Consider the following 12,803-nt stretch of genomic DNA (forward strand, 5'->3'; position numbering starts at 1 on the left):
TAGTGATACAGTATATGAAATAATTAGACCAATCGGCCACAAAGGCACCTACTAGTTTAACACTACTCATCTGTTAAATTTAAACTTGGAGCAATTTAGAGCATGACAACTTGTATTAATACTTACCAGTAATGCAGTTCTTCCCTGTATACCCTGGAAGACAGTTACAGGTGTAACTACCAGGAATATTGTTACATGTACCACCACTCTGGCAGGGGAAACTCACACATTCATTTATATCTGAAATATCACAAAAAATGACAAATTTTATTTCATTAATTTTCATCTGTTTAATGCATTAACTAAAATAAGATGATAAGTATTAAGTATGACACATTAACTATAAGCGCATCTACTAGAGGAAAACGCACTGATTCAAGTTTCTTGCTGTTATACTCAATTAAATTTTTATATGACATTTTGGGTTATATGACATGTAGGGGTTATCTACTCACAGTTTAAAAATTTTAAAGTTGGATTTGTAAGGGAAATATAAATTAAACAGTTATGGATGCAAAATTTAATTTCAGTGTGAAATTGTCTGTCACTTAGTATTTGAAAATATAGCTTGAACATACAAGTTGATATGAATCAATGAAGTGTATAAGATAGGTCAAAGTGACCTGCTTTTTTAGGCATGCAGCTGTACTCCCCTAAATGCACCCTTACCCCAAGTTAAATGATTGTAGGGGACTAAATATATGAGAACTAAACAATGGTCTGAGGTAAAACTTTAAATATAATTCAACGAAGCATAAAACTTAATAAAAGTCAGTAAACCGTGTAAAATAGGTTACCTGACATTTATCTTATGTCACATGGTAAGTCTAACAAAGATGCTTCTGCACATCATTATATTTTTATCTATGAGTCTTTTAAATATCTGAGAACTGACTGTAGCAAGAGAGAGAGTACTCAATAGTTCCCCTAAATCTTGATGCACTAAAATGTATTGTAGTCATTCTATGCAATAGTTCTTTAGTTTAATTCTCTGGTCTATGTCACAGCATGTCACAGTAATACAACTGATATCATGTTCCTGAATCTATATATAAACTTTACCTATAGTACAGAGAGGTCCACTCCAACCAGTTGGACATTGACAAGAGAAGGATCCAGCACTGTTGATACAAGTAGCACCATTGGAGCATGGACTTTGGAGACACTCCTTTACATCTGTTAAATATAGTCATATTTTGTATTCCAAGGACATTTGTAATAAACTCAGTCATAAGTCCGTTATCATATTGATGGAATACATATTTTTGATGCAATACATTTTTTTATTGCTTCCACATTATTTTAAGCAAACACTTTTTTGACATGAAAATTTTATATAAGAATATAGAAAATTTGTTCTAATTTAAGAATCAAGTGTATATGCACATCTTTAAACTTTTTTCAAGGAGTTCAAAGCTTTCCATACCATGTGGGCACTTCTAAATTTTTGAAGGTTGTACAGGAACCTTAAGACATCATTCTTATTCAATTCAAGTTTAAGGGTTCTGTCTCATTGACCCTAATTACACACCTTTTTTAATTCATTTAAAATTAGGTTCAGTAAAACCATTAATCATTCTTAAAAATTAACGTGAAAATAATACATACATATGTATCTAAATGGCAGTGTCATAATGTGGTACACAACACAAACACCAGAATATAGCCATTTAGTGATGAGGAGGTCTTAAGAAACACATGTGCAAGTGTAATTCATTCGTATATGAGTACAAACCCATTTCTCCTATGGGTCCATGCCATCCTTCTAGATATTCTTAATGTAAAAATCTTTATGTATTAATGTATAATATTTCATAATGTTTCTATTTTACTTACCTATTTCACACATGGGTCCAGTCCAGCCAGCCAGACATGCACATGTGTATGATCCTTGTGTGTTTGAACATGTGCCTCCATTTTGGCATGGTCGAGTAAAACATTCATTTATATCTATCAAAAAAATACAATGCACTGGACTTGTTACAACAGCCATATCAAAATAAACAGTGTTTTCTGAGTTAAAAATCCAAAGGTTTATCAAATTATTAATTGTTTGGTTCATTAATTGTTAGTAAAGGATTTCTTAGTCCTCTTTAATTTAATATTTTTCATCAATATATTGCAGTAAAATAATTTTCACACAGCAAATGAATACAATTATTAAATTACTCATTTTCATTTTAGCTCACCTGGCCCAAATGGCCAGGTGAGCTGCTTTTCTCATCACTTGGCATTTGTCGTCTGTTGGCATCTGATAACTTTTACAAAAATCTTCTCTGAAACTACTGGGTCAAAAATGTTGACAATGATTAGATCTACCAAATGCATTAGACATCAAAACTGTCAGACGACTTCTTATAGGAGTTATTGCCCTTAACAGATGATTTTTCCCAATTTTGCGTTTTTGCCTATTATCTTGAAAACTATAATAGATAGATAGAAACTTAAAATAGCAAACATGACCAGCAAGACAAGATCTACAACTAAGTCTACATGGCCAAACTCGTTAGTCAACATCTTATTGAAGTTATTGTCCTTTAATGAAGATTTTCCCATTTTTTTTGCATTTTTGCCTATTACCTTGAAAACTTTATTAGATAGATAGGAATTCAAAATAGCAAAAATGATCAGCAAGTCAAGATCTACAAATAACAAAACAAATCTACAAATAATTCAATATAATCAAAGTCGTTGGACATCTCCTTATTGAAGTTATTGCCCTTTAGTGACGATTTTTCCCAATTTTTCATTTTCGACTTTTATCTTCATAGAAACTTTAAAAAGCAAAAATGATTGGCAAGACAAGCTCTACAAATAAGCCATACTGGCGGAAATCTTCAGTCGACTCTTGATTAGAGTTATTGACCTTTAATGATAAATTTTTCCCTTTTTTTCTGGTGTTTTTTGCCTATTATCTCGAAAACTATAATAAATAAATAGAAACTTTAAAAAAGAAATATGATCAGCAGGATAAGGTCTACAAATATGTCGACAAGACTGATATTGTCAGTTAACGCTTAATACTGTTATTCCCCTTATAGGTTGCATTTCAGTAAATATAGACAATGCAATTTCCCATAGGAACTCCTTTTACGTCTAAAACTTTTACTATGAAGTTTCGTGAAAAATTATATCCTAGAATGGAAAGTTGATATGCAATACTATTTTATTCAAAGGTCAAAACAAAGGGGTTTGCGGCATATTTTCAACATTTATATGCCCCGAACTTCTAAGAGTTTAAACTTATACTTAAATTCTGTACTACCCCTACCTTCACTTTAAGTGACCATTAGAATTCAAAATTCCCCACAACCATGTGTATATATACTGGTTACATTCCCAAGTTATGTCTCTATGAGATGAAACATAGATATCATATCTGGGAACCAGTACATAAACAAAACAAAATATCTATGAATATTATATATCTCCCCAAAAGAGGCGTGGTTTGTGGGATAAACTTCTTTGGAAACTATTAATCACACATCACATTTAAGCAGTCACTTCTTCTAATTATTTCTGGAAGAAAGAAGTAAAACTGCACAAAGTAATTTTCACATATAATTTTCTTTACCATATCCAAAGAAACAAGCATTATTTTTTTGGGTGTAGAATGTACATACAGACATCCTGTTTGTTCCTGTCCCCCCTGGGAGACAATGACACATGTATACATACCGACATCACAGTTTGTTCCTGTCCACCCTGGGAGACACTGACACATGTACGATCCTTCTGTGTTGATACAACTGGCACCATTCAAACAAGGATTACCACTCAGAGACAAACATTCATCAATTTCTATAATATATTGAACAAGGAAACATTTAGAAGTTCATTATAAACATGGTATACATTGTTTTTACAAAAAAAATCTTCTTTAAGATCCATAAGTTTTGAAATACAAATCTTATTCTCAGAAATTTGTTATCAATTCTCATGCTTAAAAAGTTAAAACATTTTTAATCACTAAGAAAATTAAACCTGAATGAAAAAGTGAAAATGCAAACTTGTTTTTTCATACTTAGTTTTGTCTTTTCATTCCCTTATCTATAGCTTTGCAAATTAGAGCCTCACTTTAACATACATTTCCAAACTGGAATGTTCCCCATCTTTATAATACTCGTTTGGTAAAAGTTTAATCTCTACCCTGCATTTATGTTATACTGGAGATATAACAAATTATTTTATATCTTCAACAAATTTTCACCAAGAAATAAAAATCATTAATATAGCAATAAAATTGAAGTAAGTGTGTACTTACCCACTTCACATCGATGTCCAGTGAATCCTGGGGCACACTGACATGTGAAGTTACCAGATAGATTTATACAGAATCCTCCATTCATACAAACGTTTATCCTCTCCACACATTCATTAACATCTGCAACAAAAACACATATTTGTATTTATTTCAAATAAAATTATTATTCAGAGTTGTGAAGTTTGCACTCTTCATTTTTGAGACTCCAGATATTTTCATCTTTTTGAAAATCTAAATTCAGGCAAACCTGAAACAAAAGTTCATCTAGAATCTTTGTCAAATTGAATAAATTGTAAATAAAAAAAGGTCTTATCATTTTTAAAAAAGAGTTTTACTAACTTAACTTATGTAACATTTTGATACACAAAAGGAAACTAGTTTTCTCATTATTGAAGGACGTATGGTGGACTATAGTTGTTAACGTCTGTGTCATCTGGTCTCTTGTGAAGAGTTGTCTCATTGGCATTCATACCACATCTTCTAATTTTTATATTATTTGACTAGTTGAAAGAGAGAGACTATAAAGACAAATACTTTTCACTGATCATTTATAAATAACTGTATACATACAAATAAGACAAATATTATTTTAAAGAAAAGGAGCTAATCATGATGATTAATACAAGAAAATATTCCTAACAAAATTTCTTCAGAAGCAACTACAGTCGAACCTCGTTGTGTCGAAGTCGAAGGGACCGGACCAAAGTTTTCGACACATCCGAGGTTCTACTCATCCGAGGTCGAGTGTGTCTTCATAAATTTGGAATGCATGAAATACGGTATGAGATTTGTGTAAACTAGATACAATGAACAGTGTGCCTTTATTCGATATGACACTTTATAATTGTGTATTCAATCTCCATTTTTTGTCATTCATAATAATTAAACACACAAGTACAGATACAAATCATGAACAAATAAAATCTATAGTCTACACAAATATTTACAAAGGTCGGTCACTATAAATTATGAAATCACTCGCGGAACAAATTAAGTTATGAACAGTCTCTGATGAGCCAGAGGTCGTATGCTTTACATTAAATTATCACGAATTTATCATAATTGTCCTTATACTTTTATTTATTGTAATTAATGAGTTTTAAATCTAACGATTCATTTAATCTCGGCTTGGGTCATTTAAGTTCGTTTTGTTTTGATCTGATGTTAAAAATGTCAACACACTAACATTCCGCTTGAACGATCAACAAAGGTGTTAATTACCGGTCACCATAACATGTCGTTTTAACTGTTATACAAACAAGTATGTTTACTCAGCTTTAATCTCTTTTGAAAATGATTAGGTTACATCAGAAATACATCCGATTTGAATTTTTATCATTAGGTCTGCATCTTTTGAAAATTCTTACTTTCGAACTTCGAGTCATCGGGGTCAATTTACATGAGTTTTACATCGACGGGACTATAAAATTTACTCGACTTAACCGAGTATTCGAATCAACCGAGTTCTACTCATCAGAGGTAATTATGCATTGATCAAACGGGAATTTTACCGGGACCGAGAAATTACTTCGACTCATCCGAGTTTTCGACACAACCGAGTTCAACACAACGAGGTTCGACTGTACTTGATTCCACAGTTTGCATACTTGTAGTACATTTACCACCTTCCAGTATTCTTGATAACTACTATCCACCTATACACTGGTACCTACCTATTGTACATTCTGCTCCTTTCCAGTACTCTGTACACAGACAACTATAGGATCCCATTGTATTGGTACATGATCCTCCATGCTGACATGGGCTCAATAGGCATTCATTCTCATCTATCAAAATAAATATCACAGTATTTATATATAAAGAAGACTTTTTTGTTGAATAAACTGAATGTGATTTTTTTCCTTTGTAATACTGGTTATTTCAAGCATTACTGTCAATTTTTTTCATAGTCAGTTCAATAGTTTGAGAAAAAAATCTAGTATAATGTAAGACGACATCTATAGTGATTCGAGCAAAATTTCTTCGAAAAATCCAAATCAAGCTGCATCATGATAGAATATAGTGTGGACCAATAAATATTTATCCCATCTGCCTATAAATAGTTAAATATGATACAAAAGATGACTCTAGGATGATAAATACCACTAATGGACCTCTTTGTCTCCATTATAAGGTCCCTTTTGGTCCATTTATACCTCAAACTTCCTCAAAATTTCAACTATTTAGGCCAATAAATCAAAATTTTGGGGAAACTCACTCATTTATGAAAGAAATGTGATAATAAATGAGTAATTGAACTATCCATATAAAAGTTTACTGACTCCATGGAGGTTTCAATAAGTCCTTACGTAAAACTTAAATTTACGCCGCGCTCCAGAAAAGGACATAAAAAGCTTCCCTTTTAGTGAATAATTTGTTGTTACTGCTTTGAAAATAATTTTATTTACTTATAACTGTATATTTATTAAAGTATTACTTAGGAAAAAGTTTTCTTTTATAGCAAAATATAAGAAATAAGGAGAAAAAGTCAGAAAAAGCTCCCCACAACACTGAGTATGGCTTGCTCTGTCTACTAATATTCAAGGTAGAGTCCTATTTCAAGGCAATTTTCTCATAAAATGTGTTTTTGAGACTCAATCCACTCAGAATATTTCATTTTTGTAATATTTCACTCAAATAGCATGAAATTTTAACAAATGAGAGAACACACAAGGTCAAAGGTGCATATGCAGCTTCCCATAATAGGAGTAATACCACCATTGTTTTTCCACTATTAGTCTTTGTTTAATTTGCACTTTTCAAAAAATTGTGCAGAATTTATCTTTGTTTCAAATAAAGAAATACTTGGCATGAGTAAAGTTTTATCCTGTCCAGTACTATAGACAAAATTTCACATAACATTTCATTGCATATAAGAAAATAACCATCACTGGAAGTTAAACAATCAAATTTTCACCCCTTTTTTTTCCTGTGTACAAGCCTTAGAAACCATGTAACCTGAAGTTTCCAAAATATTCTATAGAAACACCAAATAAAAAAATAATGGTGCTTTGAAACACCCAAGATATATGTTTATGACTCATAATTTTTTTACTGCAATAAAATGTAGGATTTATTTCCTACAACTGTCAAATTCAAAGGAATATTTTATTCTACCCTTTTTCATATGCAACAGGATGTGACGTACTATGATTTGGTGGTATTACACTTAAAGGATTTATCATAAATTTCACAACTATAATCTTGTATAATGTTCCATTTTAATTCTTTTAAATGTCTTGACAAATTAAATTATCGGATAGATATCTATTCATATTTTCAAATAAATTTCATCTTATAACATTATTAATGATTGCTATAAAACTACAAAAAATAAAGGAGACTTTTTTATGTCATTAAAATGGCAACTGAAATCAATAAATTTAATATGAATTAAAAGAGATGTGGAGTAACATCGATGTGTTAGCATCTGAACAATACATTAACAGTGTTACTCAAAACTGAAATAAAATATGGAGTAAAATCGATGTGACAGCATCTGACCAATATATTAACAGTGTTACTCAAAACTGAAATAAAATATGGAGTAACATCGATGTGTTAGCATCTGAACAATACATTAACAGTGTTACTCAAAACTGAAATAAAATATGGAATAACATCGATGTGTTAGCATCTGAACAATACATTAACAGTGTTACTCAAAACTGAAATAAAATATGGAGTAACATCGATGTGTTAGCATCTGAACAATACATTAACAGTGTTACTCAAAACTGAAATAAAATACCAAGTGTTCATATTATCATTTAAAATTTTCTCATAGAAATCTCCCTCCTTCAAATCTAAGCGATTGCATGAACAATTTTAAACATTTAATGTTATCAAAATAATTTCCTTGTTATAAACCTTTTTCATTATTTTTACCAGTTATTATCAATAAATATCTTACCAATGCCACAGGTTGGACCTGTCCTTCCTGGAAGACACTGACACACATAAGAACCTGGTGTATTTATACACGAGCCATCATTCAAACATGGATTTAGGAGACATTCATTCTTATCTAAAACAGGAAAAATACTGAAAATCAAGCTTGCATTTTTATTCTTACAAACGTAACTGTACAAAGACATCAGAAATATTTTTTTTCACTCTGACCAAAATGTTATTTTTCAGTTTTTAAAAAAAAGAGTACTGTGGATTCATTTATTTTCGTGGGTATCAATTTTCGTGGATAGAGAAAAAAAGACGTTTCGTGGTATACGTAAATTCGTGGATCGCTGATTACAAAAAAAAAATCAGCTACGTAAATCGTGGATTTCTTTTTGATTTTGGAGATCATATAACCTCCTTGGTTTGATCAATTATAAAACAAACAAAAAAGAAGGAATTCATTGAAAAAGTTTTGAATTGTCAAAATCCTCGCTTGGTCATTCTAGGTTAAAGTGTTCATTGAAAACTTCTATTACAATAATGGACAGAGACAACTAATTATTTGTTTGTTTTACAATTTATAGATTCTTGTCGGAATTTCATAAGGCATTCAAAATTCTATGATTGAAAGCTCAGTTCCCTAATCACGATGTAATAAACAGTCATATAAGTAAAAGGTGTGAAAATAAATGTTCCTGTCATAAACAATATTACCTACGGGCAATAACCCCGTACTTAATCCTATTGATTTTTAATCACCAGTAAACCAAACTATGACACGGTAATTAACAACTTGCAGTTATTTTCCATGAACAGTTTTAATCAATTTTAAAAAGTAAATTATCACTGATATTCGTTATATTAATTGTTGATTTAATCAAAATACTTGTATTTTCTTTCAATAAAAACACGTGTTATGTTACAATGTTTATCGCTAATTAACACTATACTAGAACTGCATAACATAACCGGAAATAAACATCCGACTCCATACACATTTCTCGGGATTATTCTTCGTTGAATTCTTAAATTCGTGGTTCGCTGTGACCCACGAAACCCACGAAAATTGGTAAACCACGAATAAAAATGAATCCACAGTATCAAATTTTTATTAGAATTTGTTGACCTACCCCACAAGGTCAGAAAACTGCTGACACATTACAATTCCTCTAACTAAATTCTTATTGTTCAGTAGATCTTGAAAAAAGTTCAAATTATTCAATAGAAAAATTCAAAGAAACTGGAAACAATGGGTAGGTATCAAGCAGATCTGACAAATTCTGCACATATTGTTTGCCACTTTATTGCAATATATATATATATTTTATTCATGCTTTACAGATAAAAGCTTATCTTTATATAAAATAATTTACCAATTAGACATCTGTCTCCTTGAAAGCCAGTACCAGAACAGTCACAGTAGAAACCACCATCTGTGTTCTTACATAATCCATTGTTAGAACAAGGATTGTTTCCAATGGACAAACACTCATTTATATCTGTAAAAATAAAAGAACATTCATTAAATGCTACCCAACAATGATTTATGTTAGTGACTTATGAAATGCATGAATAATTATAGCAAAACTAAGTAGATACATTCAGGTTCAAGGTTTTTTTTTACCTATATATTTGATTTTGCTCAAATTAATCCCTGGTAAAGAAATACATAAATCAGGCCGTTAGTTTTCACGTTACATTTTCATTTCTTGGCCTTTTATAGCTGACTTTGCCATATGGGTTTTGCTTATTGCTGAAGGCTCCACAGTGACCTATGGTTGTTAACTTCTATGTCATTTGGTCTCTGTTGGAAAGTTATCTCATTAGCAATTATACCACATCTTCTTATTTTTATAAATAGTAAATTTTGTGGGGTAGCCTTAAGCTGGGAACATTGCAGCTTGAATTACTACTCACTATGTTAATTTAGCTTGTAAAATTGACAAGGAGATCAATTTAAACAAAATAAATGACCGATGGTGAATACAGGCAATTTCCCTGCTTGACCTTCAGACAGAACAAAGAACAAGACAATGAAGTAACAACAATTTATAATCCAAATCATCTGATACAATCCACAGAAATTCTATCAATAATTCTTTAAGAAATGAAGATGTTAGAGCGCTACCAAGAAAATTTTCAATGCAATTTATGTTTCAAAGGGGCAGTAATTCCCATAAAAATTTTCCTGCAGTACCTATTTTCAAACTCAGATTTTGCCAATAAGTACCTTTCATAAAAAATTTGATTTTTATTTAATAATGCAGGCGTGAATGACCTTACAAGACAATTATCCAAAGTGGAACCAACATTTTGAATTCCGGAATGTATTGACATGTAATTTCTCAAATAATAAGCCAAAAAACTCACATTTTGCACCTAAATCTTCTTGTTATCAAATTTTCTTAAAGACAGAATAAAATACATACCAATATCACAATATGGTCCTGTCCAGTATTGATTACAAAGGCAGGTAAACGATCCATCGTTGTTGATGCATGTACCACTATTCCTGCATGGATTAGGAACACTGTCGCACTCATTCCGATCTATAATCACAATAGCATAATTTTATTTAGCAAATGACAATGTAATAAGAACACCAATCTAATTGAAACATTTTCTTTAATACATACTTATAGTCCTCATAGTAAGTTACCTTGCATTAAATTCCATCCATTAAAATATTTGAGATAGACAGATTACATAATGACAATACAGTGATAATTTCCTCCTTACATTTAGTATTCATGCTGTTGACAACAGAAAAGACGAGAAGAAATTAATTCCCTCTTCGTAATATTCATTTTTACAAATTTCATGGAATTTACTTTCACTAAATACTTCAGTACTCAGCATTTAAATACAGACTAATCTATGCATCTTATAGACCCCTTCTAAATACAGACTAATCTATACATTTTATAAACCCCTCTAAATACAGACTAATCTATACATTTTATAGACCCCTTCTAAATACAGCCTAATCTTTACATTTTATAGACCCCTTCTTAATACAGCCTAATCTATACATTTTATAGACCCTATCTTAATACAGCCTAATCTATACATTTTAAAGACCACTTCAAAATACAGACTAATCTATACATTAATAGACCCCTTCGAAATACAGACTAATCTATACATTATATAGACCCCTTCTTAATACAGCCTAATCTAAACATTTTATAGACCCCTTCTTAATACAGACTAATCTATACATTTTATAGACCCCATCTTAATACAGCCTAATCTATACATTTTATAGAACTCTTCTTAATACAGACTAATCTATACATTATATAGACCCCTTCTAAATACAGCCTAATCTATACATTTTAAAGGCCCCTTCTAAATACAGACTAATCTATACATTTTATAGACCCCTTCTAAATACAGACTTATCTAAACATTTTATAGACCCCTTCTTAATACAGACTAATCTATGCATTTTATAGACCCCTTCTAAATACAGACTAATCTATACATTTTATAGACCCCTTCTTAATACAGACTAATCTATGCATTTTATAGACCCCTTCTAAATACAGACTAATCTATACATTTTATAGACTCCTTCTAAATACAGACTAATCTATACATTTATAGACCCCTTCTTAATACAGACTAATCTATACATTTTAAAGACCCCTTCTAAATACAGACTAATCTATACATTTTATAGACCCCTTCTAAATACAGACTAATCTATACATTTTATAGACCCCTTCTAAATACAGACTAATCTATACATTTTAAAGACCCCTTCTAAATACAGACTAATCTATACATTTTAAAGACCCCTTCTAAATACAGACTGATCTATACATTTTAAAGACCCTATATGTTGTAAACTTGTATTTTCAGGCTTCATAAAAATGATAATATGTTTAAAATAGTAATATGACAGAAACATAGCTTTTCAGTATTTAAAAATCCTTCTAAAACAATTATTAATTAAAAAAAAATTACCTAGTTCACAGTCATTGCCGTACCATCCCTGGGGACACTGACATCTGTAGGAGCCCATTAAATTAAAACATGAGCCACCATTCTTACAGGGTTGTAGTGTAACACACTCATCAATATCTGTAAATAAATAGAATCATATCCATGGAAATACTTTCATTTTGGAATAAATAACAATACAGGTTATATTTTATAAAATATTTCCAAATGGATGGATTTTGATAAGTATATTTAAGTAAATAGACATGTTTTTGAAACATTCTTCCACATAAAAAAAAATATTAGGACAGTTACACTTAAAAGAACCTTCCAAGTTTGTACAAGTTCCTCCATTGTAACATGTTATCTATACTTACCTAATTCACAGAACTCTCCTCTGTACCCATTAGGACAGTTACATTTATAAGAACCATCCAAGCTTGTACAAGTTCTCCCATTGTAACATGTTATCTATACTTACCTAATTCACAGAACTCTCCTCTGTACCCATTAGGACAGTTACATTTATAAGAACCATCCAAGTTTGTACAAGTTCCACCATTGTAACATGTTATCTAGACTTACCTAATTCACAGAATTCTCCTCTGTACCCATTAGGACAGTTACATTTATTAGAACCATCCAAGTTTGCACAAGTTCCACCATTGTAACATGTTATCTAGACTTACCTAAT

The 12,803-nt window shown here is 31.0% G+C and overlaps 1 protein-coding gene across 1 annotated transcript in view; it reads right to left on the bottom strand.

Annotated features, from left to right (window-relative positions):
• Window positions 1-12,803, bottom strand: part of LOC127737332 (fibrillin-2-like) — an 86,688-nt gene that overhangs the window by 21,584 nt on the left and 52,301 nt on the right. Inside the window, exons 62-71 of the mRNA XM_052247934.1 lie at window positions 12,134-12,250; window positions 10,591-10,710; window positions 9,535-9,660; window positions 8,178-8,291; window positions 5,938-6,051; window positions 4,265-4,384; window positions 3,679-3,801; window positions 1,837-1,950; window positions 1,063-1,176; window positions 127-240 (exon numbers count right to left, since the gene is read on the bottom strand). Of these exons, the coding sequence (XP_052103894.1) occupies window positions 127-240; window positions 1,063-1,176; window positions 1,837-1,950; window positions 3,679-3,801; window positions 4,265-4,384; window positions 5,938-6,051; window positions 8,178-8,291; window positions 9,535-9,660; window positions 10,591-10,710; window positions 12,134-12,250 (1,176 nt within the window). The remainder of the gene's footprint in view (window positions 1-126; window positions 241-1,062; window positions 1,177-1,836; window positions 1,951-3,678; window positions 3,802-4,264; window positions 4,385-5,937; window positions 6,052-8,177; window positions 8,292-9,534; window positions 9,661-10,590; window positions 10,711-12,133; window positions 12,251-12,803) is intronic.

Source organism: Mytilus californianus, unplaced genomic scaffold (assembly GCF_021869535.1).
Source record: "Mytilus californianus isolate M0D057914Y unplaced genomic scaffold, xbMytCali1.0.p SCAF_4, whole genome shotgun sequence".
Lineage (NCBI taxonomy): Eukaryota > Metazoa > Mollusca > Bivalvia > Mytilida > Mytilidae > Mytilus > Mytilus californianus.